The sequence below is a fragment of the Bombina bombina genome, chromosome 7, assembly GCF_027579735.1.
Source record: "Bombina bombina isolate aBomBom1 chromosome 7, aBomBom1.pri, whole genome shotgun sequence".
NCBI lineage: Eukaryota > Metazoa > Chordata > Amphibia > Anura > Bombinatoridae > Bombina > Bombina bombina.
The window spans coordinates 177,249,951-177,275,170 of record NC_069505.1 but is presented as its reverse complement, the minus strand read 5'-3'; the positions used below and the strand labels follow the sequence as shown (position 1 = coordinate 177,275,170).

Below are 25,220 nucleotides of genomic sequence, written 5' to 3'. Positions count from 1 at the left end.
ATCCAAGCCAGCTAGAAAGGCAAAGCCTGCTTCTAAGTCCACATGAAGGTGCGGCCCTCATTCCAGCTCAGCTGGTAGGGGGCAGGTTACGTTTTTTCAAGGAAATTTGGATCAATTCTGTTCACAATCTTTGGATTCAGAGCATTGTTTCAGAAGGGTACAGAATTGGTTTCAAGATGAGACCTCCTGCAAAGAGATTTTTTCTTTCCCGTGTCCCAGTAAATCCAGTAAAAGCTCAAGCATTTCTGAAATGTGTTTCAGATCTAGAGTTGACTGGAGTAATTATGCCAGTTCCAGTTCCGGAACAGGGGATGGGGTTTTATTCAAATCTCTTCATTGTACCAAAGAAGGAGATTTCTTTCAGACCAGTTCTGGATCTAAAAATATTGAATCGTTATGTAAGGATACCAACGTTCAAGATGGTAACTGTAAGGACTATCTTACCTTTTGTTCAGCAAGGGAATTATATGTCCACAATAGATTTACAGGATGCATATCTGCATATTCCGATTCATCCAGATCATTATCAGTTCCTGAGATTCTCGTTTCTGGACAAGCATTACCAGTTTGTGGCTCTGCCGTTTGGCCTAGCTACAGCTCCAAGAATTTTTACAAAGGTTCTCGGTGCCCTTCTGTCTGTAATCAGAGAACAGGGTATTGTGGTATTTCCTTATTTGGACGATATCTTGGTACTTGCTCAGTCTTTACATTTAGCAGAATCTCATACGAATCGACTTGTGTTGTTTCTTCAAGATCATGGTTGGAGGATCAATTTACCAAAAAGTTCTTTGATTCCTCAGACAAGGGTAACCTTTCTGGGTTTCCAGATGGATTCAGTGTCCATGACTCTGTCTTTAACAGACAAGAGACGTCTAAAATTGATTGCAGCTTGTCGAAACCTTCAGTCACAATCATTCCCTTCGGTAGCCTTATGCATGGAAATTCTAGGTCTTATGACTGCTGCATCGGACGCGATCCCCTTTGCTCGTTTTCACATGCGACCTCTTCAGCTCTGTATGCTGAAGCAATGGTGCAAGGATTACACGAAGATATCTCAATTAATATCTTTAAAACCGATTGTTCGACACTCTCTAACATGGTGGACAGATCACCATCGTTTAATTCGCCAAACGTTGCATCCGGGCGAATGGTCTCTTCACCCAGAGGTATTTCTTCAGATTGTTCAAATGTGGGAACTTCCAGAAATAGATCTGATGGCGTCCCATCTAAACAAGAAACTTCCCAGGTATCTGTCCAGATCCCGGGATCCTCAGGCGGAGGCAGTGGATGCATTATCACTTCCTTGGAAGTATCATCCTGCCTATATCTTTCCGCCTCTAGTTCTTCTTCCAAGAGTAATCTCCAAGATTCTGAAGGAATGCTCGTTTGTTCTGCTGGTAGCTCCGGCATGGCCTCACAGGTTTTGGTATGCGGATCTTGTCCGGATGGCCTCTTGCCAACCGTGGACTCTTCCGTTAAGACCAGACCTTCTGTCACAAGGTCCTTTTTTCCATCAGGATCTGAAATCCTTAAATTTAAAGGTATGGAGATTGAACGCTTGATTCTTGGTCAAAGAGGTTTCTCTGACTCTGTGATTAATACTATGTTACAGGCTCGTAAATCTCTATCTCGAGAGATATATTATAGAGTCTGGAAGACTTATATTTCTTGGTGTCTTTCTCATCATTTTTCCTGGCATTCTTTTAGAATACCGAGAATTTTACAGTTTCTTCAGGATGGTTTAGATAAGGGTTTGTCCGCAAGTTCTTTGAAAGGACAAATCTCTGCTCTTTCTGTTCTTTTTCACAGAAAGATTGCTATTCGTCCTGATATTCATTGTTTTGTACAAGCTTTGGTTCGTATAAAACCTGTCATTAAGTCAATTTCTCCTCTTTGGAGTTTGAATTTGGTTCTGGGAGCTCTTCAAGCTCCTCCGTTTGAACCTATGCATTCATTGGACATTAAATTACTTTCTTGGAAAGTTTTGTTCCTTTCTGCCAGAAGAGTTTCTGAATTATCTGCTCTTTCTTGTGAGTCTCCTTTTCTGATTTTTCATCAGGATAAGGCGGTGTTGCGAACTTCTTTTGAATTTTTACCTAAAGTTGTGAATTCCAACAACATTAGTAGAGAAATTGTGGTTCCTTCATTATGTCCTAATCCTAAGAATTCTAAGGAGAAATCGTTGCATTCTTTGGATGTTGTTAGAGCTTTGAAATATTATGTTGAAGCTACGAAATCTTTCCGTAAGACTTCTAGTCTATTTGTTATCTTTTCCGGTTCTAGAAAAGGCCAGAAAGCTTCTGCCATTTCTTTGGCATCTTGGTTGAAATCTTTAATTCATCTTGCCTATGTTGAGTCGGGTAAAACTCCGCCTCAGAGAATTACAGCTCATTCTACTAGGTCAGTTTCTACTTCCTGGGCGTTTAGGAATGAAGCTTCGGTTGACCAGATTTGCAAAGCAGCAACTTGGTCCTCTTTGCATACTTTTACTAAATTCTACCATTTTGATGTATTTTCTTCTTCTGAAGCAGTTTTTGGTAGAAAAGTACTTCAGGCAGCGGTTTCAGTTTGAATCTTCTGCTTATGTTTTTCGTTAAACTTTATTTTGGGTGTGGATTATTTTCAGCAGGAATTGGCTGTCTTTATTTTATCCCTCCCTCTCTAGTGACTCTTGTGTGGAAAGATCCACATCTTGGGTAATCATTATCCCATACGTCACTAGCTCATGGACTCTTGCTAATTACATGAAAGAAAACATAATTTATGTAAGAACTTACCTGATAAATTCATTTCTTTCATATTAGCAAGAGTCCATGAGGCCCGCCCTTTTTTTGTGGTGGTTTTGATTTTGTATAAAGCACAATTATTCCAATTCCTTATTTTATATGCTTTCGCACTTTTTTATCACCCCACTTCTTGGCTATTCGTTAAACTGAATTGTGGGTGTGGTGAGGGGTGTATTTATAGGCATTTTGAGGTTTGGGAAACTTTGCCCCTCCTGGTAGGAATGTATATCCCATACGTCACTAGCTCATGGACTCTTGCTAATATGAAAGAAATGAATTTATCAGGTAAGTTCTTACATAAATTATGTTTTTGTAAAAACACATGCCGAAATAAAGACTTATTTGGTCAAAGGAACCTATAAGGATTACAAAAGAAAGCCTTCTTTTTTTTTCTGGAGCAGTGCGCCCCATAGCCTGACGGAAGGGAAAGGAAAGAAAAGAGAAAGGAAAAATGGGAAAATAGACTGCTCCTATGTAATCTTTCTTTTCTTTTTCACTCAAAACCTGATAAGTCACTTGTTGATTGTAGCCAAGCCACACATACTATTGAACTAAGTTGATTTCTTTGTCTTTCCTTTTTTTATTTTTTTTTATTTATTTATTTTTTTTGTACAACCTATGATATTCTTGTTATGCAAACAAAAAGTTTGTGTGTGCAGTTTCATATATGTTAAGCTCTCAGTGTACAAATTGGCCTCTAACTGATGGGTTAATTGTGTCAAATTTCAAAATGCTTCACAACAAATTGACTTACATAGTTGAATGTTAGAAATAGATTAATTATCACGCATATAATAAAGCGCAGTAACTAACTTTTGAGAATTGCCTAAACCCGAGATAGAAGACTGACAGGGTTAATGTATCCCAGGAATAAGGTGTTAATTTAATCACCCTGTTCATTGCTTGTATTCATCTGTGCACATAGTTTAAGTGGTTGTTAATATTTTAGAGACTAAGATTCTAATCTCAAACATTTACTGGAGATACATTGTTAAACAAATAGCATTACTCAAGATATGTCTACTTGAATCTAGTTTAAAACTATATATAGCAGCAAACTTATAAATTAGATAACTGAAGGCAGTTGACCTTCAATCCATACAATTTTTTCTTGGCTTAGAAAGATACATACCCGAACAGCACGAAACTGGTACATTTATTTCATAAGGAAAGGCAGTGGGCCTAGCCCTAAGGACCAGAAGGCCCTCTCCCTCCTTCTCTTTTTTTTTTTTTTTTTTTTTTTTTGTTTCTGACTGCCAGAACTTGTCAAATACAACCTGGAAACTTTTCCTATTAATGCACTTTAGGGTTTAATCCCTCTCACACCACCTATAAAGAGTCACATAATTTGGCCCCTTCTTCCTCACCTCTCACCCCCCCCTCTTTCCTTTTTTTTTTTAGGGCAACTCTAATGTACCCATCTAAACTTAAAGTAGTTGTTGGAGATAGCACCCATTTTTTTGATAATGCTAAAGAGGCTGAGCGCCTATATGCAGGACTAGAATCTGTAGGATAATCCTTTCTTCAGTAGGAGCCTACTGGTTTAAAAACAGTACAGAACTCTGCTCAGTTTTTTTTGTTTTCTATTGCAAAAGCATGGTTATGGATTCAAAAGAAAGAATTCAACCCAAAGAAAGGGATTCCCCTCGAGACAGGGAAATTGGAGGGGGGTGGGTTCCCCCCTCTAATCACAAAATTGAGGTTCTAGACCCAAAAATAACATTATTTATTTTATTTATTTTTTCTCTCTTCTCTTTTTTCTTCTCCCCTCCTCCCGCTCCCCTCCTCTTTTTCAAGTTTACCTAAACATAAGATAAATTAATAATTGATTGACTATGTCATTAGATAAGTTCAAAATAATATCATGGAATGTTGGGGGAATCTCTACTCCCATTAAAAGGAAAGCCATAGTGTCCCATATGCGAAAATTACAAGCAGATGTTGTGTTTCTTCAAGAAACACACTTAAACAATGAAGAAACAATGAAGCTGAAAGGTTCTTGGATAAAAGAGGTTGTTTCTTCACCTAGCATCAGGAGGAAAAGAGGCGTGGCAATAATGATAGGTAAAAGATTAAAGTATGAGTTACTTCAGACTAGAAGCGACCCGGAGGGGAGATTCGTAGTGTTGAAAATTCGAATTTCTAAACAAATTTATACACTCTGCAACTTATACGCGCCTAACGAGTTAGACTACGAATACTGGAATCTAATACAATCTATGTTATCTCATTCTGAAGGTTATTTAATTTTAGGAGGAGATTTTAATATGGCTCCTCAATCTCCCCTAGATAGAATGAGATATAACAGCAGACAAAATCTAAAAAAGATAAATTAGAAACAAAAATATTTAAAAACCTCTATCAGAATTTATCGGTCAAAGACATTTTTCGCACCCAGAACCCTGATATACGAGATTATACCTGTCTCTCGAGGGCGCATAAAACCCTATCTAGAATAGACCTATTCTTAATAGACGAGAGGCTCTGTACAAAAAATATAAAAGCAGGAATCACACCTATAATCATCTCAGACCACTCCCCTATCTCCCTTGAGGTTCAACTAAGTAGCCCAAATAAAATCCCATCGAGATTCAGGTTTCCTTTTTACCTAGCCAATGATATAAAATTCAAAAAACATCTAAATGATAAATTTAAAGAATACACTCAATTTAATATAGACTACATTGATAGACCAGAAATTTTCAGGGGTGCCGCAAAGGCAGTTATTAGAGGAGAAATAACTGCCTATGCTGCCAAGCTGAATAAGATATTGAAAGAGAGAGAGAAAGAAGCGACTAATTTTGTAGTAAATTCTTATAATCACTTTCTGTTACATAAGACGCCTTTCAACTGGTCAAGATACATTAAAGCCAAAAATGAAAGGGACGCTTTAACACTATTTACAGAAACCCAAAAAGATCTTAGATTTCAGTCCAAACTATATAGGTTTGGTAATAAATCCGGCAAGTTACTTGCCAGATTAGTCAAAGGGGAAAAAAAAAACTGTCTTTTATCGATAGAATAGAACAGGATACATTGTCATTCACGAAATCAGAAGATATTTTAGAAGTTTTCACAAACTATTTTAAAGATCTTTATTCAGTGAAAGCCTCAGACGCGGTTCAGTCTCAGGAATTTTGGAGCAAAATTACTTGCCCCACAGTTCCAGAGGAAATAATTTTAAACCTGAACAGCCCGATATCTGAGGAAGAAGTAAAACAATATCTGAGCTGTCGGCAAATAAAGCGCCAGGCCCAGACGGGCTACCAAACGAGGTCTATAAAATCCTAGCCCCTGAAATAGTACCATACCTATGTAACTTATTTAATGACTTCTATATAAGTGGTAAAGTCATACCACCCAGTTTCACGGCTTCCTACTCAACTCTGCTGCTAAAAGGGGGGAAAGACCCAACACGAAAAGAGTCCTACCGGCCGATAGCGCTCCTTAACTCGGAATACAAAATCTTAACTTCAATATTAGCTAGTAGGCTCCAAACTGGTCTTATACAGGTTATACATAGTGACCAAGCAGGATTTCTTAAATCTCGCAATTCAGCATCCAAAATCAGAGAAGTATTAACAATTACAGAATATTTCTTTCGGAAGCCTCTCAGCGAGGAAGAGACAGGGGGCGATCCAGATCTGGCAATAGTCGCAATTGACGCAGAGAAAGCCTTTGATTCTGTACATTTTAGTCATATATTTTCATCTTTTGCTAAATTTGGAATCACAGGCAAATTTTTTAGTTTTATAGAAAATCTGTATAAAAATCCAAATACTAAATTAATAGTTAACAACTTATTATCACCAGAAATTGAAATTCAAAGAGGAACGCGACAAGGTTGCCCCCTGTCCCCGCTCATTTTTGATCTGGCTATAGAGTCTCTGGCAATAAAAATTAGACAGTCTCTTCAAGGGGTCACAATATTTAAGCATGAACTAAAAATCGCTCTTTATGCAGACGATATACTAATCTACATATCAAATACAAAAAGAAACATACCTAAACTTATGCGTATAATATCTAGGTTTGGGTCCTTCTCGGGATACAAAATAAATCCATCCAAGTCTGAAATCCTGTGGCTCCGAAAGAAAATTGATTCAGTAAGAGATTGCCCTTTTAAAGAAGTGAAAGATTCCTTTAAATATCTGGGAATTAATGTCCCAGTTAACCCCTCAGAGCTATATGAAATTAATATAATCCCCATCCTTTCTATAATTCGAGAGAAAATGAAAACCTGGCGAAACCTACTAATCTCACTTTCAGGGAGAATAGCCTTGTTCAAAATGGTTCTCCTCCCTAAACTTCTTTACGTATTACAAAATATTCCTTTATTATTATTTAAAAAATATATTCGATCTTTTAACTCCGCGATTAGAGACTTCATATGGCAAGGGAAAAGATCCAGGCTTTCAATTTTAAAACTATCAGCAGGGAAAGAATATGGGGGATTAGCGCTTCCGGATATTAGACTATATAACTTGGTTTTTTTAGCGCGCACAGTGTCTGATTGGTTCCTTCAGAGAAATTATGTGACTAATAATCCAGTAGATGATATTATCTGCTTTCCATTTCTTCCAATAGGATTGGCCCATTGTGAGCCCAAAGCACTACCACAGGAAATCAAAAAGTTTAAAACTATCCTGAATCCTATTAGAGCCTGGTGGAAGATAGGGACCCACCTGAAAGTTAACTGTGGCGTCTCACAATACATGCCAATAAAGGGGAACCCTGACTTTCCACCGGGCTTGAACCTGGATATATTTGATAGGTGGTCATCTAGGGGCCTAAAGAAAGTCCAGCAATTTAAGACGGACAGGAAATGTGTAAAAACATTCGATGAACTAAAAAGTGAATTTAATTTGGTAAATAATGAGTTTTTCGCATATCTTCAACTAAGACACTATATCTCTGAACTAGTTAGAAAGTCAGATTGGAACTGGGATATGGGAAAAATCGAAAACTGGCTCCTATTAATGAAGTCTGGCTACACGTCAATTTCCTTTTGCTATAGAGCCATTAGCGATATCAAAGGACATCTCACCTTAGAACAGATAGAGTCGGGATGGAATAAACTAATTGTCCCTAATGATATAGAACCAAACTTCATTCAAAAGTCTATTAGGAAAGTTTCTCAGACTACACTTTCAGCAAACTGGAGGGAAGCACATATTAAATTACTGCATAAAGTGTATTTTACCCCAGAGAAGGGGCATAAAATACACAACGCAAAATTTAAAAAATGTCCAAAATGCTCCCTACATGCAGCTGATCTAAAACATATGTTCTGGAGCTGCCCGAAAATCAGGCAATTCTGGTTTAAATTAGAACACTGGTTTAATAATATACTGGGGATCTCCCCCCTGGGTCTTACACTTACACAAGTAGTATTTTGTATTAAGACGGAGGAACAACATCCTCAGGAAAAACTGATAATACTTTCAATCTTAGCAGCTAGACACCTAATTCTGAAATGTTGGAAAAAACATAAGGCCCCCACAATCTTAGAAGTAAAGAATTACCTTAAAAAACAATGTATGCTGGAGCAAAGGGACACCAACCTGAATAATGAGGATGATATTAGGTTATTTTTTAAGAAATGGTCAATTTTCATTAAAAGCTTTCCAACAAGCGAGATAGAATATTTGATTTTTCCATTTAGAAATTCAGAGCTGGTTCAGCTCAATATCTGGTAAGAGGGGAGGGGTGAGGAGAGGAGCTGGGGAGTCTACCCCCCCCCCCCTTTTTTTTTTTTTTTTTTTTTTTTTTTTTGTTTGTTTGGGTCAATAAAGCTGGGAAAAACCCAGTAAACTGTTTTCTCTTGTTTATGAATGTTTTAGATAAATGATGATCACAAATCAACATGTCCTGTTTAAAATGACATTTTTTCTGATTTATTGTTTGTGTTAATAGAAACCTATTTACTGTCAAAATAAAAATTTATAAAAAAAAAAAAATGTCATATCTGAATAATGAAAGTTTAATTTATGCTAGACTGTCCCTTTAAGTCTCACCTCCTTTTTAGAACTGGCACTGACTATTTTGTGGACTCTAAGCATCTGACTCTATGGTAGGGAATTTTTTAAGGACTCATGATGGAAACTATCATATTTGAGCAGGGAATCTCTATCAATACTCTTCCTGTACATATCAATATTTAAATTGCTTGTCAAAACATCAGTATCCAGGAATACAATGTTAGTTTCACTGAAATTGAGCGTAAATTTTAGACCCTGCACTGCACCATTCAATTGACTAACAAATGCCAGTAAGGATCTAATGTCGCCCCACCACACGCCAAACACGCCCCGGTAGCCTGTCACTTTCTTGAAGCTGGTCACAACATTTCACAACTTAGGTGGCAAGTCATAGACAGTGTGGAACCCCCTAGAAGGGGTGGTAATAGGGAATTACAATTAAAGAGAAAAGAATCCTTTTGGATACATAAATTGGAAACCTTAGCCCCTAGAGGGATCAATAGAGAAATAGACATGACAGTATTTTTGTAAACTATATTAAATTGTAGGTAATTTCTCCAACATTGGTGTGTCCGGTCCACGGCGTCATCCTTACTTGTGGGATATTCTCTTCCCCAACAGGAAATGGCAAAGAGTCCCAGCAAAGCTGGTCACATGATCCCTCCTAGGCTTCGCCCACCCCTGTCATTCTCTTTGCCGTTGCACAGGCAACATCTCCACGGAGATGGTTAAGAGTTTTTTGGTGTTTAAATGTAGTTTTATTCTTCTATCAAGTGTTTGTTATTTTAAAATAGTGCTGGTATGTACTATTTACTCTTAAACAGAAAAGGATAAAGATTTATGTTTGTAAGAGGAAGATGATTTTAGCAGACAGTAACTAAAATCGATTGCTGTTTCCACACAGGACTGTTGAGATGAAGTAACTTCAGTTGGGGGAAACAGTTAGCAGTCTTTTCTGCTTAAGGTATGACTAGCCATATTTCTAACAAGACCATGTAATGCTGGAAGGCTGTCATTTCCCCTCATGGGGACCGGTAAGCCATTTTCTTAGTTAAACATAAAAGAATAAAGGGCTTCAAAAAGGGCTTAAAAACTGGTAGACATTTTTCTGGGCTAAAACAATTGCTTTACTAGGCATATTATGCAGATTCTAACTAATTATTGGTATTATAATCTTGGGGAACGTTTAGAAAAACGGCAGGCACTGTGTTGGACACCTTTTTCAGATGGGGGCCTTTCTAGTTATAGACAGAGCCTCATTCTGGGACTGTATAGGGGTTAAATGTAAAAACGGTTCCGGTTCCGTTAATTTAAGGGTTAAAGCTCTGAAATTTGGTGTGCAATACTTTTAATGCTTTAAGACACTGTGGTGAAATTCCTTCATACTTTTTCACATATTCAGTAATAAAGTGTTTTCAGTTTGAAATTTAAAGTGACTTTGTTGACAAGTTTAAGCCTGTTTAACATGTCTGTACCATCAGATAAGCTATGTTCTATATGTATGAAAGCCAATGTGTCTCCCCATTTAAATTTATGTGATAATTGTTTCATAGTGTCCAAACAAAGTAAGGACAGTAATGCAACAGATAATGATATTGCCCAAGATGATTCCTCAAATGAGGGGAGTAAACATGATACTACATCATCCCCTACTGTGTCTACACCAGTTATGCCCACACAGGAGGCCCCTAGTACATCTAGTGCGCCAATACTTATTACCATGCAACAATTAACGGCTGTAATGGATAACTCCATAGCAAATCTTTTATCCAAAATGCCTACTTATCAGAGAAAGCGCGATTGCTCTGTTTTAAACACTGAAGAGCAAGAGGACGCTGATGATAACTGTTCTGACATACCCTCACACCAATCTCAAGGGGCCATGAGGGAGGTTTTGTCTGATGGAGAAATTTCAGATTCAGGAAAAATTTCTCATCAAGCTGAACCTGATGTTGTGACATTTAAATTTAAATTAGAACATCTCCGCGCACTGCTTAAGGAGGTGTTATCTACTCTGGATGATTGTGACAATTTGGTCATTCCAGAGAAATTATGTAAGATGGACAAGTTCCTAGAGGTTCCGGTGCCCCCCGACGCTTTTCCTATACCCAAGCGGGTGGCGGACATAGTAAATAAAGAGTGGGAAAGGCCCGGCATACCTTTTGTTCCCCCCCCCCCTATATTTAAGAAATTATTTCCTATAGTCGACCCCAGAAAGTTCTTTGTCCCCGTCAACAAGAGTTCCCTTCTTGGGAACAATAATAGATTCCTTAGAAATGAGGATTTTTCTGACAGAGGTCAGAAAATCAAAACTTCTAAGCTCTTGTCAAGTACTTCATTCTGTTCCTCGTCCTTCCATAGCGCAGTGCATGGAAGTAATAGGATTGATGGTTGCAACAATGGACATAGTTCCTTTTGCACGAATTCATCTAAGACTATTACAACTGTGCATGCTCAGACAGTGGAATGGGGATTATACAGACTTGTCTCCGAGGATTCAAGTAGATCAAAAGACCAGAGATTCACTCCGTTGGTGGCTGACCCTGGACAATCTGTCACAGGGAATGTGCTTCCGCAGACCAGAGTGGGTCATTGTCACGACCGACGCCAGCCTAGTGGGCTGGGGCGCGGTCTGGGAATCCCTGAAAGCTCAGGGTCTATGGTCTCGGGAAGAGTCTCTTCTCCCGATAAACATTCTGGAACTGAGAGCGATATTCAATGCTCTCAGAGCTTGGCCTCAACTAGCAAAGGCCAAATTCATAAGGTTTCAGTCAGACAACATGACGACCGTTGCATATATCAATCATCAGGGGGGGAACAAGGACTTCCCTGGCGATGAAAGAAGTGACCAAGATAATTCAATGGGCGGAGGATCACTCCTGCCACTTGTCTGCGATCCACATCCCAGGAGTGGAAAATTGGGAAGCGGATTTTCTGAGTCGTCAGACATTCCATCCGGGGGAGTGGGAACTCCATCCGGAAATCTTTGCCCAAATAACTCAATTATGGGGCATTCCAGACATGGATCTGATGGCGTCTCGTCAGAACTTCAAGGTTCCTTGCTACGGTTCCAGATCCAGGGATCCCAAGGCGACCCTAGTAGATGCACTAGTAGCACCTTGGACCTTCAACCTAGCTTATGTATTCCCACCGTTTCCTCTCATCCCCAGGCTGGTAGCCAGGATCAATCAGGAGAGGGCCTCGGTGATCTTGATAGCTCCTGCGTGGCCACGCAGGACTTGGTATGCAGACCTGGTGAATATGTCATCGGCTCCACCATGGAAGCTACCTTTTGAGACAGGACCTTCTTGTTCAGGGTCCATTCGAACATCCGAATCTGGTTTCCCTCCAACTGACGGCTTGGAGATTGAACGCTTGATTTTATCAAAGCGTGGGTTTTCAGATTCTGTAATAGATACTCTGATTCAGGCTAGAAAGCCTGTAACTAGAAAAATTTACCATAAAATATGGAAAAAATATATCTGTTGGTGTGAATCTAAAGGATTCCCATGGAACAAGATAAAAATTCCTAAGATTCTATCCTTTCTACAAGAAGGTTTGGAGAAAGGATTATCTGCAAGTTCTCTGAAGGGACAGATCTCTGCTTTATCTGTTTTACTTCACAAAAGACTGGCAGCTGTGCCAGATGTTCAAGCATTTGTTCAGGCTCTGGTTAGGATCAAGCCTGTTTACAGACCTTTGACTCCTCCCTGGAGTCTAAATCAAGTTCTTTCAGTTCTTCAAGGGGTTCCGTTTGAACCCTTACATTCCGTAGATATTAAGTTATTATCTTGGAAAGTTTTTGGTTGCAATTTCTTCTGCTAGAAGAGTTTCAGTGTTCTCCGCCCTATCTGGTGTTCCATGCAGATAAGGTGGTTTTGCGTACTAAGCCTGGTTTTCTTCCGAAAGTTGTTTCCAACAAAAATATTAACCAGGAGATAGTTGTACCTTCTTTGTGTCCGAATCCAGTTTCAAAGAAGGAACGTTTGTTACACAATTTGGACGTAGTCCGTGCTCTAAAATTCTATTTAGAGGCCACTAAAGATTTCAGACAAACATCTTCCTTGTTTGTTGTTTATTCTGGTAAAAGGAGAGGTCAAAAAGCGACTTCTACCTCTCTTTCCTTTTGGCTTAAAAGCATTATCCGATTGGCTTATGAGACTGCCGGACGGCAGCCTCCTGAAAGAATCACAGCTCACTCCACTAGGGCTGTGGCTTCCACATGGGCCTTCAAGAACGAGGCTTCTGTTGACCAGATATGTAAGGCAGCGACTTGGTCTTCACTGCACACTTTTGCCAAATTTTACAAATTTGATACTTTTGCTTCTTCGGAGGCTATTTTTGGGAGAAAGGTTTTGCAAGCCGTGGTGCCTTCCATTTAGGTGACCTGATTTGCTCCCTCCCTTCATCCGTGTCCTAAAGCTTTGGTATTGGTTCCCACAAGTAAGGATGACGCCGTGGACCGGACACACCAATGTTGGAGAAAACAGAATTTATGCTTACCTGATAAATTACTTTCTCCAACGGTGTGTCCGGTCCACGGCCCGCCCTGGTTTTTTAATCAGGTCTGATGAATTATTTTCTCTAACTACAGTCACCACGGTATCATATGGTTTCTCCTATATATATTTCCTCCTGTCCGTCGGTCGAATGACTGGGGTGGGTGGAGCCTAGGAGGGATCATGTGACCAGCTTTGCTGGGACTCTTTGCCATTTCCTGTTGGGGAAGAGAATATCCCACAAGTAAGGATGACGCCGTGGACCGGACACACCGTTGGAGAAAGTAATTTATCAGGTAAGCATAAATTCTGTTATCCAGTCTTCTGTTTATAAGTTACATTCAGCATGAATAAATTTATCATATGATGAGAATACATAGAAAAAAATTATAAAAGAAGTTACAATTAACAGCAGTTTGTTTTTAATGATACAATTGTTATCTATATATATGTATAACTTTCTGACCACTAGGTGGTGGTATACTGTGTTGGTAAAGGTGTTTTTGTATTAAGGTGTGTTAATGGTTAATATCATATGGTATTTAAGGAGCAGCTAACAGGTGTTCTGTATGAGCATGAGTAAGGGTTAACAGCCCGAAACGTCGCATTTGCTGCTGTGTGCCTATGCTTTGTAAAAGCTGAAAATGGATGAATAAATGCTACAAAGTTTGTAAAACTTTTTTTCCTCATTTATTGGTGCTGTGGACTCCAGTTGTCTACATAACTATAAAAGACTACTCCTCAAATAATATGGAGCCTGTAATTGGGATTGGTGTGGGAACAGACAATACACTCTGCATAAACTGTGCAACAACAGTGGAACTGCAACATTATAAGGAAAAGGATAATAATAAAAATACCAAGGTATCACAAAACAAAAAAAAATGTGAAATAAATGTGATAATAATAAAATACCATAAAGTTCATATAAGGATATGTGGGTTCTTCCTTAGAATCTCCAGTCTTCTGATCTTTCTTATTTCATTCTCATAGAAAGGAAAAAAAATTGTACCACATAGCGTAACTCTGTAACACTGTCCAAAAAAATGCAAGATACTTGTATGCAAATGGTTACTCACATGGGTTGGAGCTATAACCAAGCTCAGGTAAATGCGCACACCCACTTTATACTGTTGGGTAAACATTTGCTTTCACAGGATATTAGAATAAAATAATTTATTAAAACACAAATATAAAAAGTCACAAGAACTGCATATACACCTTACATAGGATCAGGCAATAAAGTCTCAGTTATTGCTCTAGTGAGCTAAACACAGTGCTGTAAGTCAGTGGATAGGAGCGCAGAAACTTGACCACAAAACCTTCCACTTAATGACCAGCATAGGTTGCTCTTCCTTTAGGCGTGCAGATACTTGAACAGACGCAATGAAGCAGTAGTGATACGACTGAGGGCAAATAGCAAATAAACAACATCAGTACAAACAAATATTCAGTTCAACACTTGAAAATATAACTAACAAAAACCAATATATAGCATAGCAGATAGGCTTAATTCTAACTCGTAATAATCAAAAAGTCTGAAAACGTAACAGTGCTTGGTCTGTTCACTAGCAAGTAGGTTAGATGAGAAGCTGGGAATCTATCCGACTCCGGTCTTTTGTCGGAGTATTTTCATGAGCTGTTGTAAGTTTACAGTAACCATAATAGTCTTTGCCATCTCATCTGAGCTTTCCGATCCCCCTTTAAATAATGTTCCTGCCATACTGATGTGGGGTAAGCTGACTAACCGCACCGGGTTTAACAAAGATCCCTCATGGGCAGCGTTGGGGGTTCCCTCCTTGATAATTAAATCCATTAGCAAGAGGGAGAGAGCAGGTGTAGTCTCCCCTCCATTACAGTTGACCTCAGTATTTATTGCTGCCTCTGCTTTGTCCCATGGATCTTGAGCAACATGTGGCTCCGGATGATCTTGTAGACGCTGTGATAATCTTAGCGGTTCTCCCATAGCCCTTAGTAGTCCGCCGAGTAACTGCTCTAGTTCCCACCTCTGTTCATCTAAGAGACGCTCCATCCCGATCTCCCAGCTGTCCAGCGCTGCCAGAGTGTTAGATAGCTCAGAATAGCGTTGGGTAGTCATTTTCTGGCAAGTCTTATAGATACCCTGTAATCCAGTATTCTTGCTACAAATTGTATGTCTCGTGGGTAAGGCTCCTACCGATACAGGAGAGATTCAGGCCTGTAATTACATCTCATGTATTCAAAGATGGCCGTCAGTTAGTTGTGCTCTCCGATGTGCGCCACAAGAGAAAAACGGCACCGTTGTAATAATGTCAGTCCTCAGCTCACTCTCAGGTCCAAAGATTAGAGTTTCTAATATTAAGTCTCTTTAATGGGAAAATTGGGCAACCCTGACCGGTCTAAAGGCTTATATATAATTGAGAAACAGCCGGAGCTGTGTGAGAATGCGACCGCTCAGGTGCCTTGCTTGCTCCGCCCCCGAAACGTACTAAATTTTAATAACGCACTGCCACCTGAAACCTACCAAATTTTATTTACGCACTGCCATCTGAAACCTACCAAATTTTATTAATGCACTGCCATCTGTAACCTACCAAATTTTATTAATGCACTGCCATCTGAAACCTACCAAATTTTATTAATGCACTGCCATCTGAAACCTACCAAATTTAACGTACTGCCACCTGAAACCTAAACTAAATAAAAATATTCCAATGCACTGCATCAAAAAGTAATCCACAAATTGTCATTTTATTGTTACGATATTGTGTTCAAAATTTAATTTCTGGTAAATGAAATGATAAAAATGAAATACAGTAGCAAAATATATTCTTTTTGCTAGCTCAATTGTTGAGCTCCTAAATAATGCAATAAATCTGTCATATGTTGAATTTACAGGTTAATTCCTTAAACTCTAAATTAGGCAACTTCTGAAGCACAATACATTTAATTTGCTTGTGAAATGTTTGAAATATGGTTGTTTCACTCATTGCCTAAAACTAATTCTGCATTTTACTGATGGCCTAGGCCAGTGTTTTTCAACCAGTGTGCCGTGGCACACTAGTGTGCCATGAGAGATCCTCAGGTGTGCCACGGCAGACTGACAACAGTGTGACATAATTTTACTCCCAGTGCAGGGGTAGTTTGTAGGAGGCATGGCATAACAGCACAATACATACAGTATGTGTGTGTTTGTGTGTGTGCATGTGTATATATATGCTGTATTAGGCTACAATGTGTGGTGGTGTGCCACAGGATTTTTTAATGTAAAAAAGTGTGCCACGGCAAAAAAAAGGTTAAAAATCACTGGCCTAGGCAATGTGCACAGATGATTTTATGCAATACTTTGCCTTGAAATTTTAGGCTTTCCATACAATGCCTGAATTTCACACTTTGCCTGTTATAATAATAAATATACAAATCTTAATATACGTACAATAAAAGCTTCAGCTTACATTAATCATATTAAGTAGGTGACCCATATAAAACAAGCAATCCTATCCCTGAATTCTGTTTCTAGCCAGAAATGTATCTAAATAATTTTTTTTTATAAGTATACAAGGTATTTGCATTCACTACCTCCTTAGGTAATGAGTTCCACAATTTTATTGCTCTTACAGTGAAACGTTGTTGCTGGAGATTAAATCTCCTTTCCTCCAGCCTTAAATTGTGACCACTTGTCACAAACTATTTTCTTAGAATAAACAGAGCTTGTGCCATCTCTGTATATGGGCCTTGAATATATTTATATAAAATTATCATGTCACCTCTCAAGCGCCTTTTTCTAGAGAAATGGACCCAGTTTGGCTAACTTCTCCATTCCCCTTATTAGCTTTGTGGCCTTTGTTTGAACTTTTTTCCAAGTCTGCAGTGTCTGTTTTTTTGTTTTTTTTTTGTCTTTTTTTTTTTTTTCTTCTCTTAGTTTGGTCCCCAGAATCGCACTCCATATTGAAGGTGAGGTCTCTTGTAGGGTAAATGTTTATAATGCTACAGTATCACCTTTAACCTCTGAGGACAGTGGAGAAAAAGACCATTTTCATTTGTATGTTTTAGATAAAATGATTTTGTAGTTTTTTTTTTTTTTTTCTACTGTATATAATGAAAATAATTTTTACATTCTGAGTTTAATGTCCCTTGAAAATTTAGCCTGTGCTCTAGAAGCCTCTAACTTTGCTTAATGTTTCTCTTCTACAGAGATATTACATTGCGTTATAAAGAAATACGAAGGAAGAAGCAGGAATATAAATCGGAAGAAACGTTACAAAGGAATGGGGACTCCCAGTCAGACAGTGCAAGCAGGAACATTTCCAAATCAAAAAAGCTTTGAGAAGTCGAATGGACCATAAGTGATATCCCTCTGTTACTGAACAAAAATTGTACTTTTTATATTTTAATGTATGGAACACTTCAGCTATTTAATATCGATATTCAGAAACCTCATCTTTATTGGTTCTGTTTTTTTACTTTGGAGTAGAAACTGGAACTGGAAGAGACCAAACTGATCATTTGCACATTGCAACTGTGTATTACAATTGGCCACCTTGGTTCTTGGTAACAAGGACAAATTTCTGAGATTTGTAGCAAACTTTATGAACGTTAGTGGAGTTCTGTATATCTTGAGATGATTTCTTAAAAAAAAGTGATTCATTTTTTTTATTTTTATTATTTCAACGAAAAATTTTGGTCAAAGTTAATGTATTTATGAACTTTAGTGTTGTGAAAAAAGTTACTAAATTTAGTCTTTTAATGTTAAATGGATGGATTCACTAACAGTAACTTGGTTGGGTGTATGTCTTTGTGATATGTATTGGTATCTTAATGGCAAAACACAGCGTCAAAGACATGATTGTTTTCAGGTTTTAGACCAATGAAGTGTCTCGTCAGAGCACTGAAAATGCTAGGTAGAGAAATTTTTAGAATCAATCTTCGAATTGTTTAACCCCTTAATGACCCGTAACACACCCTGTAAGTCGCTGGACTTTCTATGGGGGTTGCGTTTTCAATAGCATGGTCTGGCTGCCATACTATTCTTTTAAGCCTGCAGGAGGGAGGGAGGATCTAATAGCAGTCTTAACGCTCATGGCAGAGACACTTTTATAAGCAGGGTACATTATGGTTGTTAGGAAGATAGAAATTAGAGATATTAAACAGTGCGAACAGGAACACATTGTGTGTGTGTTAAAAAAAAAAAAAAAAAAAAAAAAATTTTGCAAAATAAGCTCTTAGAAATTCTCACGCTAACCACTGCCCTCAGATAAGAGCGGACATGTTTGTAACTTAGATTTGCCAATTCTCAGAAGAGGCAATATGCAACTTGACTTCCTGTTCCTCTAGCATTTTATAAACACTAGGCACGTGCATTTTGCAGCTATTTTAGCTGCCGAATGCAGAAGCTCACAGCCTTTGGCTCCTTTTGGAGACAGATTTTTGTTTTTTTTTGGGAAAGAGCAACACTAAGATCCGTGCAAATCCAGATCTTAGTGTAAACAGTAAGTCAGCTCTGGTTACGTCAGGCTCCTGTAAGGACCTCTTGTAGAGCTGTGACAGGAAGTAATGGACACTGCCGGTAAAAACACAACCGGTAAAATCCTTTAAAAATTATGAATATTACATATTGCAATGATTTCTATTAAATTTATCCCACCACTTTATTTTCATTATTACAACAAAAAAACAGATTGTTTTATATCCATTTAAGCTATAGGGACATGGAATTTGAAATGAAAGATTCACGATTCAGACAGAGTATTAGAAAGTTTCCCTATATACTTAAAGTATAGTTATAGTATGTTTATATATGCTAAGGGGTATGGGTGCGTCTTGAGCAGTATATGGCACTGAATAACCTTGTTGCAGACACCACTGCTATATATTGGTCAAGACAAGTGCGTGCTCTGAGCCTACCTATGCTCTTCAACAAAGGAAGAGAACACACTAAGTTTTATTGTGGAAATAAATTGGATTTTTTTTTTATCACATTCTCTCCATAAATCCTGAAATTTTGATTTTTATGTCCCTTTTTAAAATGCAGTTACTAAGCATTATTAGTGCAATAATAAAATGATTTTACTTAGTAGAGCATTTAATCATTTCATTAACTATTTCATGTCCCTTTTTAATTCCAGTCTTTACTGCCTCTATAAATGAAATATGTTTCCTTATATTGCATATTTAATTATACATGTGTTTAAAGGATATTTCCATCTTAATGTGAGGAGAGTCCACTGCTTCATTCATTACTTGTGGGGAAATAAGAACTTGGCCACCAGGAGAATGCAAAGTCATTACTTGCCTTTTGTCACAGGAGGTTGGCAGAGAAGTGGCGGAAGATTTGGAGTAGTCTCTTATGGAAGGTAGTACTCTTCGAAATGGGACTGGAGTTTTAAGTAGTTCTGTCAGTCTCTCAGTGAGAGCATGGATGAAAGTTAGAGTCCAGAGATGCAGGGAGTGTTGTCTCTGCGAAACCATCCCGACTCATGTTAACAACTCCTGGGCAATCAGAGTTGAAGATTTTCGCTGCTGCCCTTATTCACTCAAGTCCATGTCGGGAGCGATGCTTCTAACCTGTTGCACATGAAGGGACGTGTTCCTGTTTCATGGCATAGATTCTTGTAAGATCGTTTAATTTATACACATAACGCAAGAAGATGGTCACAGTGTGTCTCCTTTTATCTGTATAGAATCAAGGGATAATATCCCTGAAAAGATCATTATTGAACAGGGGGATTGATGCATAATATATTTGTGTTAATGCTACGTCATGTGTGAGATGAGGCTCTAGCAATGTGTTAACAGTCAGGTGAAGATACGCGTGGCCTTTTTTGGGGCGATTCTCTATAGTGCAGGGGCGGTCCTCCACTTCCTCTTCCTGATCGGCATTTGCAGAAGACGTAACGGTTTCTCCATGGTCCGGGTCAGAGGAGGTGGTGAGTGCCCTGGCCATTGGTGTATAAAGGTGCCATTTAGTCTATCAAGTCCGCATTAAAGGCGCAAGCTATGGATGAATTTGATATGTTAGAGGATACTCCCTCTTTAATCAAATCTAATACCTGTGTTTATTGTGAGGAGGTACAAGTTGATCCACCTGCTCAACTGTGTTAAACATGCTTTGACAAGATTGCAATATCTAAAAAGAATTAAGATATTTAGTACTACTGAGTGGTCCACGTCTGACGGTTCTCAGTCCCGCGAGGTGTGTTCCCAACATTCATCTCCGATTACACATGTAGCTCCCCAAGGCCCTAATCCTCCTGCGGGAGGGGCCTCATGGCCGCCAGATTTCGCTGTCCAGTTGCGAGAGGTGGTTTCTGCGGCCTTCAATGCCCTACCACGCCCTGCAAAGCGAAAGACATAGCCTTCCGTCCCAGGGGGTCATTTATTCCGCTGGATACCTCTAAAAGATTATCCAAGGAACGCCTCCGACTCGTTGGAGGGCACTCTCTGGGACGGAATCTGCGTCTCCTAGACCTACGACTACAGAAGAGCCAGATTAAGTTTAAGATGGAGCATTTGTGCTTTTTACTGAAAGTGCTTGCTACGTTGGAGGTTTCGGAACCGAAACTTCCGGAAGAACCTTCAATCCCTAAGCTAGATAGGGTTTACGACGACAAGGTGGTGCCTCAGACCTTCCCAGTCCCCATGAAGATGGCTACGATTATTTAGAATGAGTGGGAGAAACTGAGCTCGTCCTTATTTTTTTTCTCTACCTCTTTTAAGAAGCTGTTCCACATTCCGGACTCTCGGCTTGAGCTACGGGGGGCTATTCCTAAGGTGGATGGTGCTAGCTCCATGCTTGCTAAGCGTACAACTATTTCCCTCGAGGATAGTTTGTCGTTCAAAGAGACAATGGATAAGAAGTTAGAATCCATGTTGAGAAAGATGTTCGAACTCACTGGGTTTGTTTTCCAACCGGCAGCGGAAATTGCTGCGGTGGCTGGAGCGGCTACCTCTTGGTGTGACGCACTGTCCGCTGTGGTCGAGGTGGAGACTCCCCTCGAGGAGATACAGGAAAAAGATTAAGGCCTTAAGGGTAGCTAATTCTTTTATCTGTGATGCAAACATGCAGGTTATTCGCCTGAATGCCAAGACATCAGGTTTCTCAGTTCTAGCCCACAGGGCTCTATGCTTAGTCGTGGTCTGCTGACATGACTTCCAAGTCTAGATTATTATCCCTTCTGTTTCAAGGGAAAGTCCTTTTTGGTCCAGGCCTGGACTCTATCATATACACGGTTATGGGAGGCAAGGGTGCTTTCCTTCCGCAGGATAAGAAGAATAAACCTAAGGGCTCTACTTTTTGTCTCTTTCATTCGGACAAGTCCCAATGCCAGCAGTCTGCTGTTGAAGACCGAGCAGCCCAAGGGATCTTGGAAGCCAGCTCAATCTTGGAACAAGTCCAAGCAGAGCAAGAAGCCTGCCGAGACAGTCGTCATGAAGGGGCGGCCCCCGATCTGTCGCTGAATCGCATAGGGGGCAGACTATCTCTGTTCAGAGGCTTGGATGAAAGACGTTCAGGATCCTTGGGTTCTGGAGGTTATCACCCAGGGTTACAGGACTCATCCACCCAGGGGAAGATTCCTCCTGTCAAACCTATCCTCAAGACCAGAGAAGAGACTCCTTTCTAGAGTGCATGAGGGATCCCTCATCTCTGAGTAATCCTTCCAGTACCTCTAGCAGAAATGGGTCTAGGGTACTATTCAAACCTTTTTGTGATCTCAAAGAAGGAGGGCACGTTTCACCCAATTCTGGACCTAAAGTGTCTAAACAAGTTTCTGTCAGTCCCATCATTCAAAATAGAGACAATCAGATGGATCCTGTCCCTACTTAGATAGGCAATTTATGACAATAGACTTGAAGGATGCCTACCTTCACGCGCCAATCCACAAGGACCACGTCTGGTTCCTAAGATTCGTATTTCTGGACCAACACTTCCAGTTTGTGGCCCTACCGTTCGGTCTGGCGACTGCCCCAAGAGTCTTTATGAAGGTTCTGGAAGCGCTGCTTGCGGTAGCTAGAGCCAGAGGTATTGCGGTGGCTCCTTATCTGGACGATATTCTGGTCCAGGCTCCGTCCTGCAGTCTCGCCGAGGACCACTCGAGGGCTCTTCTCCTTTGATCCCATGGATGGAAGATCAAAGAAGGAAAGAGTTCTCTGGTTTCCAGCATTTGGGTGGAGTTCCTGGGTACCATAATAGATTCCATATCTATGAAGATATTCTTGACAGAGCAGACACGTTACAAGATTGTGTCCAGCTGTCTTGCCCTTCAGACCTCCTCAAGGCCATCTGTGGCTAGGTGTATGGAGGTGATTGGGCTCATGGTATCAAGCATAGATGTCATTCCTTTTGCCAGGTTCCATCTCAGACCTCTTCAGTTATGCATGTTGAGATAATGGAACGGTGATCACTCAGATCTCTCTGGACAACCGAGTGAGGGAATCCCTCTCTTGGTGGATCCATCTGGGTCAGCTGGCCCAGGGGACATCCTTCTTGAGGCCATCCTGGGAGATTATGACCACGGATGCAAGTCTATCAGGATGGGGAGCTGTTTGGGGTGGCAGAAGGGCACAGTTCAGGTGGACTCGAGAGGAGTCGACTCTACCAATAAATATTCTGGAACTTCGAGTGATATTTGACGCTCTGAGGGCTTTGCCCCACCTGGGGTCGTCGCGATTCATCATATTCCAGTCAGACAACATTACCTCGGTGGCTTACATAAACCATCAGGGGGAAACAAGAAGCTCCCTAGCCATGAGGGAAGTATCTTGGATTCTGGAATGGGCAGAGACTCGCAATTGTTCACTCTCAGCGATCCACATTCTGGGTGTGGACAACTGGGAAGCAGACTTTCTCAGCAGACAGTTGTTTCTTCCAGGGGAAGGGTCTCTCCATCCCGAGGTGTTTGCGGATCAGACCTATCTTTAGAAATTCTGCTCCTCTGAGTTTAAACTTGGTTCTCAAGGTTTTGCAGAGGGCTCCGTTTGAGCCTATGCATGCGCTTGACATTAAGATTCTGTCCTGGAAGGTTCTATTTCTTCTGGCTATTGCATCGGCTCATAGGGTCTCTGAGTTATCAGCCTTGCAATCTGAGCCCCCTTATTATTTTTCACGCTGATATGGCTGTGCTTCGCATTGGGTTCGAATTTCTTCCCAAGGTGGTGTCAGATCGTAACATCAATCAGAAAATAGTAGTGCCTTCCTTGTGTCCTAACCCTTCGTCTAAGGAAAGGTTACTGCATAACTTGGATGTGGTTTGAGCCTTGAAGTTTTATCTTCAGGCCACAAAAGATTTTAGACAGACTTCGTCCATATTTGTGGTAAATTTCTCTTGTAAAGGTGTATCCAGTCCACGGGTTCATCCATCACTTGTGGGATATTCTCCTTCCCAACAGGAAGCTGCAAGAGGACACCCACAGCAGAGCTGTCTATATAGCTCCTCCCCTAACTGCCACCCCCAGTCATTCTCTTGCAGCTCTCGACAAGAAAGGAAGTATCAAGAGATATGTGGTGACTTAGTGTAGTTTTTACCTTCAATTAAGAGTTTATTTTTAAACGGTACCGGCGTTGTACTGTTTTACTCTCCAGGCAGAAATTGGAAGAAGAATTCTGCCTGGAGGTTTGATGTTCTTAGCGGTTTGTAACTAAGGTCCATTGCTGTTCTCACACATAACTGAAGAGTATGGAAAGAAAACTTCAGTTGGGGGGACAGTCTGTAGAGTACCTGCTTTGAGGTATGTTCAGTATATTTTTTCTAGAGAGATAAGGTCTAGAAAATGCTGACAGTGCCTGGTATATTTGAGGTAAGCCTGATACAGTGATTTAACGACAGGGATCATGCTTGCAAAAAAGGGTAATATTCATGTTAATACTCATATTATTGCATGGTTTATAGAAAAGAAAAAAAACGTTTTTTCTCTGAGGGTGATAAATCTTTATTTGGGGCCTAGTTTCCACATGGCTAGTTAGATTACTCCTAGGAGTACTTTTTTTAAGGCCCTCTGACTTTGAGTGCATGGTGGGAGGGGCCTATTTTCGGGCTCTAAATGCGCAGTTGATTTTCAGACTGAGACATCCAGCTTCCCTAAAGGAGTCCTCTGGCATCTAGGACCACTATAGAGGGTTTTTTTCCTGCAAAAATCGTGTTTAAGGGCAGGTAGGAGCCACAGCAGAGCAGTGGCAGTGTGTTTGACTGTTTGTTAACGGTTTTAACGTTTTTCTAATCAGTTTTTTGGCCTAAGGGGTTAATCATCCATTTGCAAGTGGGTGCAATGCTGTTTTAGTCCCTTATACACACTGTAAAAATTTCGTAGAGTTTACTACTTTTTAACACTGTTTTGCAGTTTATGTGGTAGTTTTTTTTTTCTCTTAAAGGCACAGTACCGTTTTTGTATAAATGCTTTTTCACATTTATTAAAGTGTTTTCCAAGCTTGCTGGTCTCATTACTAGTCTGTTAAACATGTCTGACATAAAGGAAACTCCTTGTTCATTATGTTTAGAAGCCATTGTGGAACCCCCTCTTAGAATGGCTTTTAAAGATTTATCACCAGAGGTTTCTCAGACTGACAAAAGGGAGGTTATGCCATCTAGCTCTCCCCACGTGTCAGAACCTATAACTCCCGCTCAAGTGACGCCAAGTACATCTAGCGTGTCCAATGCGTTTACCTTACAAGACATGGCAGCAGTTATGAATCATACCCTCACAGAGGTATTGTCCAAACTGCCAGGGTTACAAGGAAAGCGAGACAGCTCTGGGGCTAGAACAAATACAGAGCTTTCTGACGCTTTAGTAGCTATGTCTGATATACCCTCACAATGTGCAGAAGCCGAAGCAGGAGAGCTTCTATCTGTGGGTGACATTTCTGATTCAGGGAAGGCGTTACTTCAGTCTGACTCTGAAATGACAGCATTTAAATTTAAGCTTGAACACCTCCGCTTGTTGCTCAGGGAGGTTTTAGCGACTCTGGATGACTGTGACACCAT

The 25,220-nt window shown here is 40.0% G+C and overlaps 1 protein-coding gene across 1 annotated transcript in view; it reads left to right on the top strand.

Moving 5' to 3' along the window:
• Positions 1-19,318, top strand: part of PTDSS2 (phosphatidylserine synthase 2) — a gene marked incomplete in the record, with an annotated part of 329,198 nt that extends 309,880 nt beyond the window's left edge. Inside the window, 1 exon segment of the mRNA XM_053720438.1 lies at positions 17,440-19,318. Within this exon segment, the coding sequence (XP_053576413.1) occupies positions 17,440-17,572 (133 nt within the window).
• Between the last annotated feature and the right edge of the window lie 5,902 nt (positions 19,319-25,220).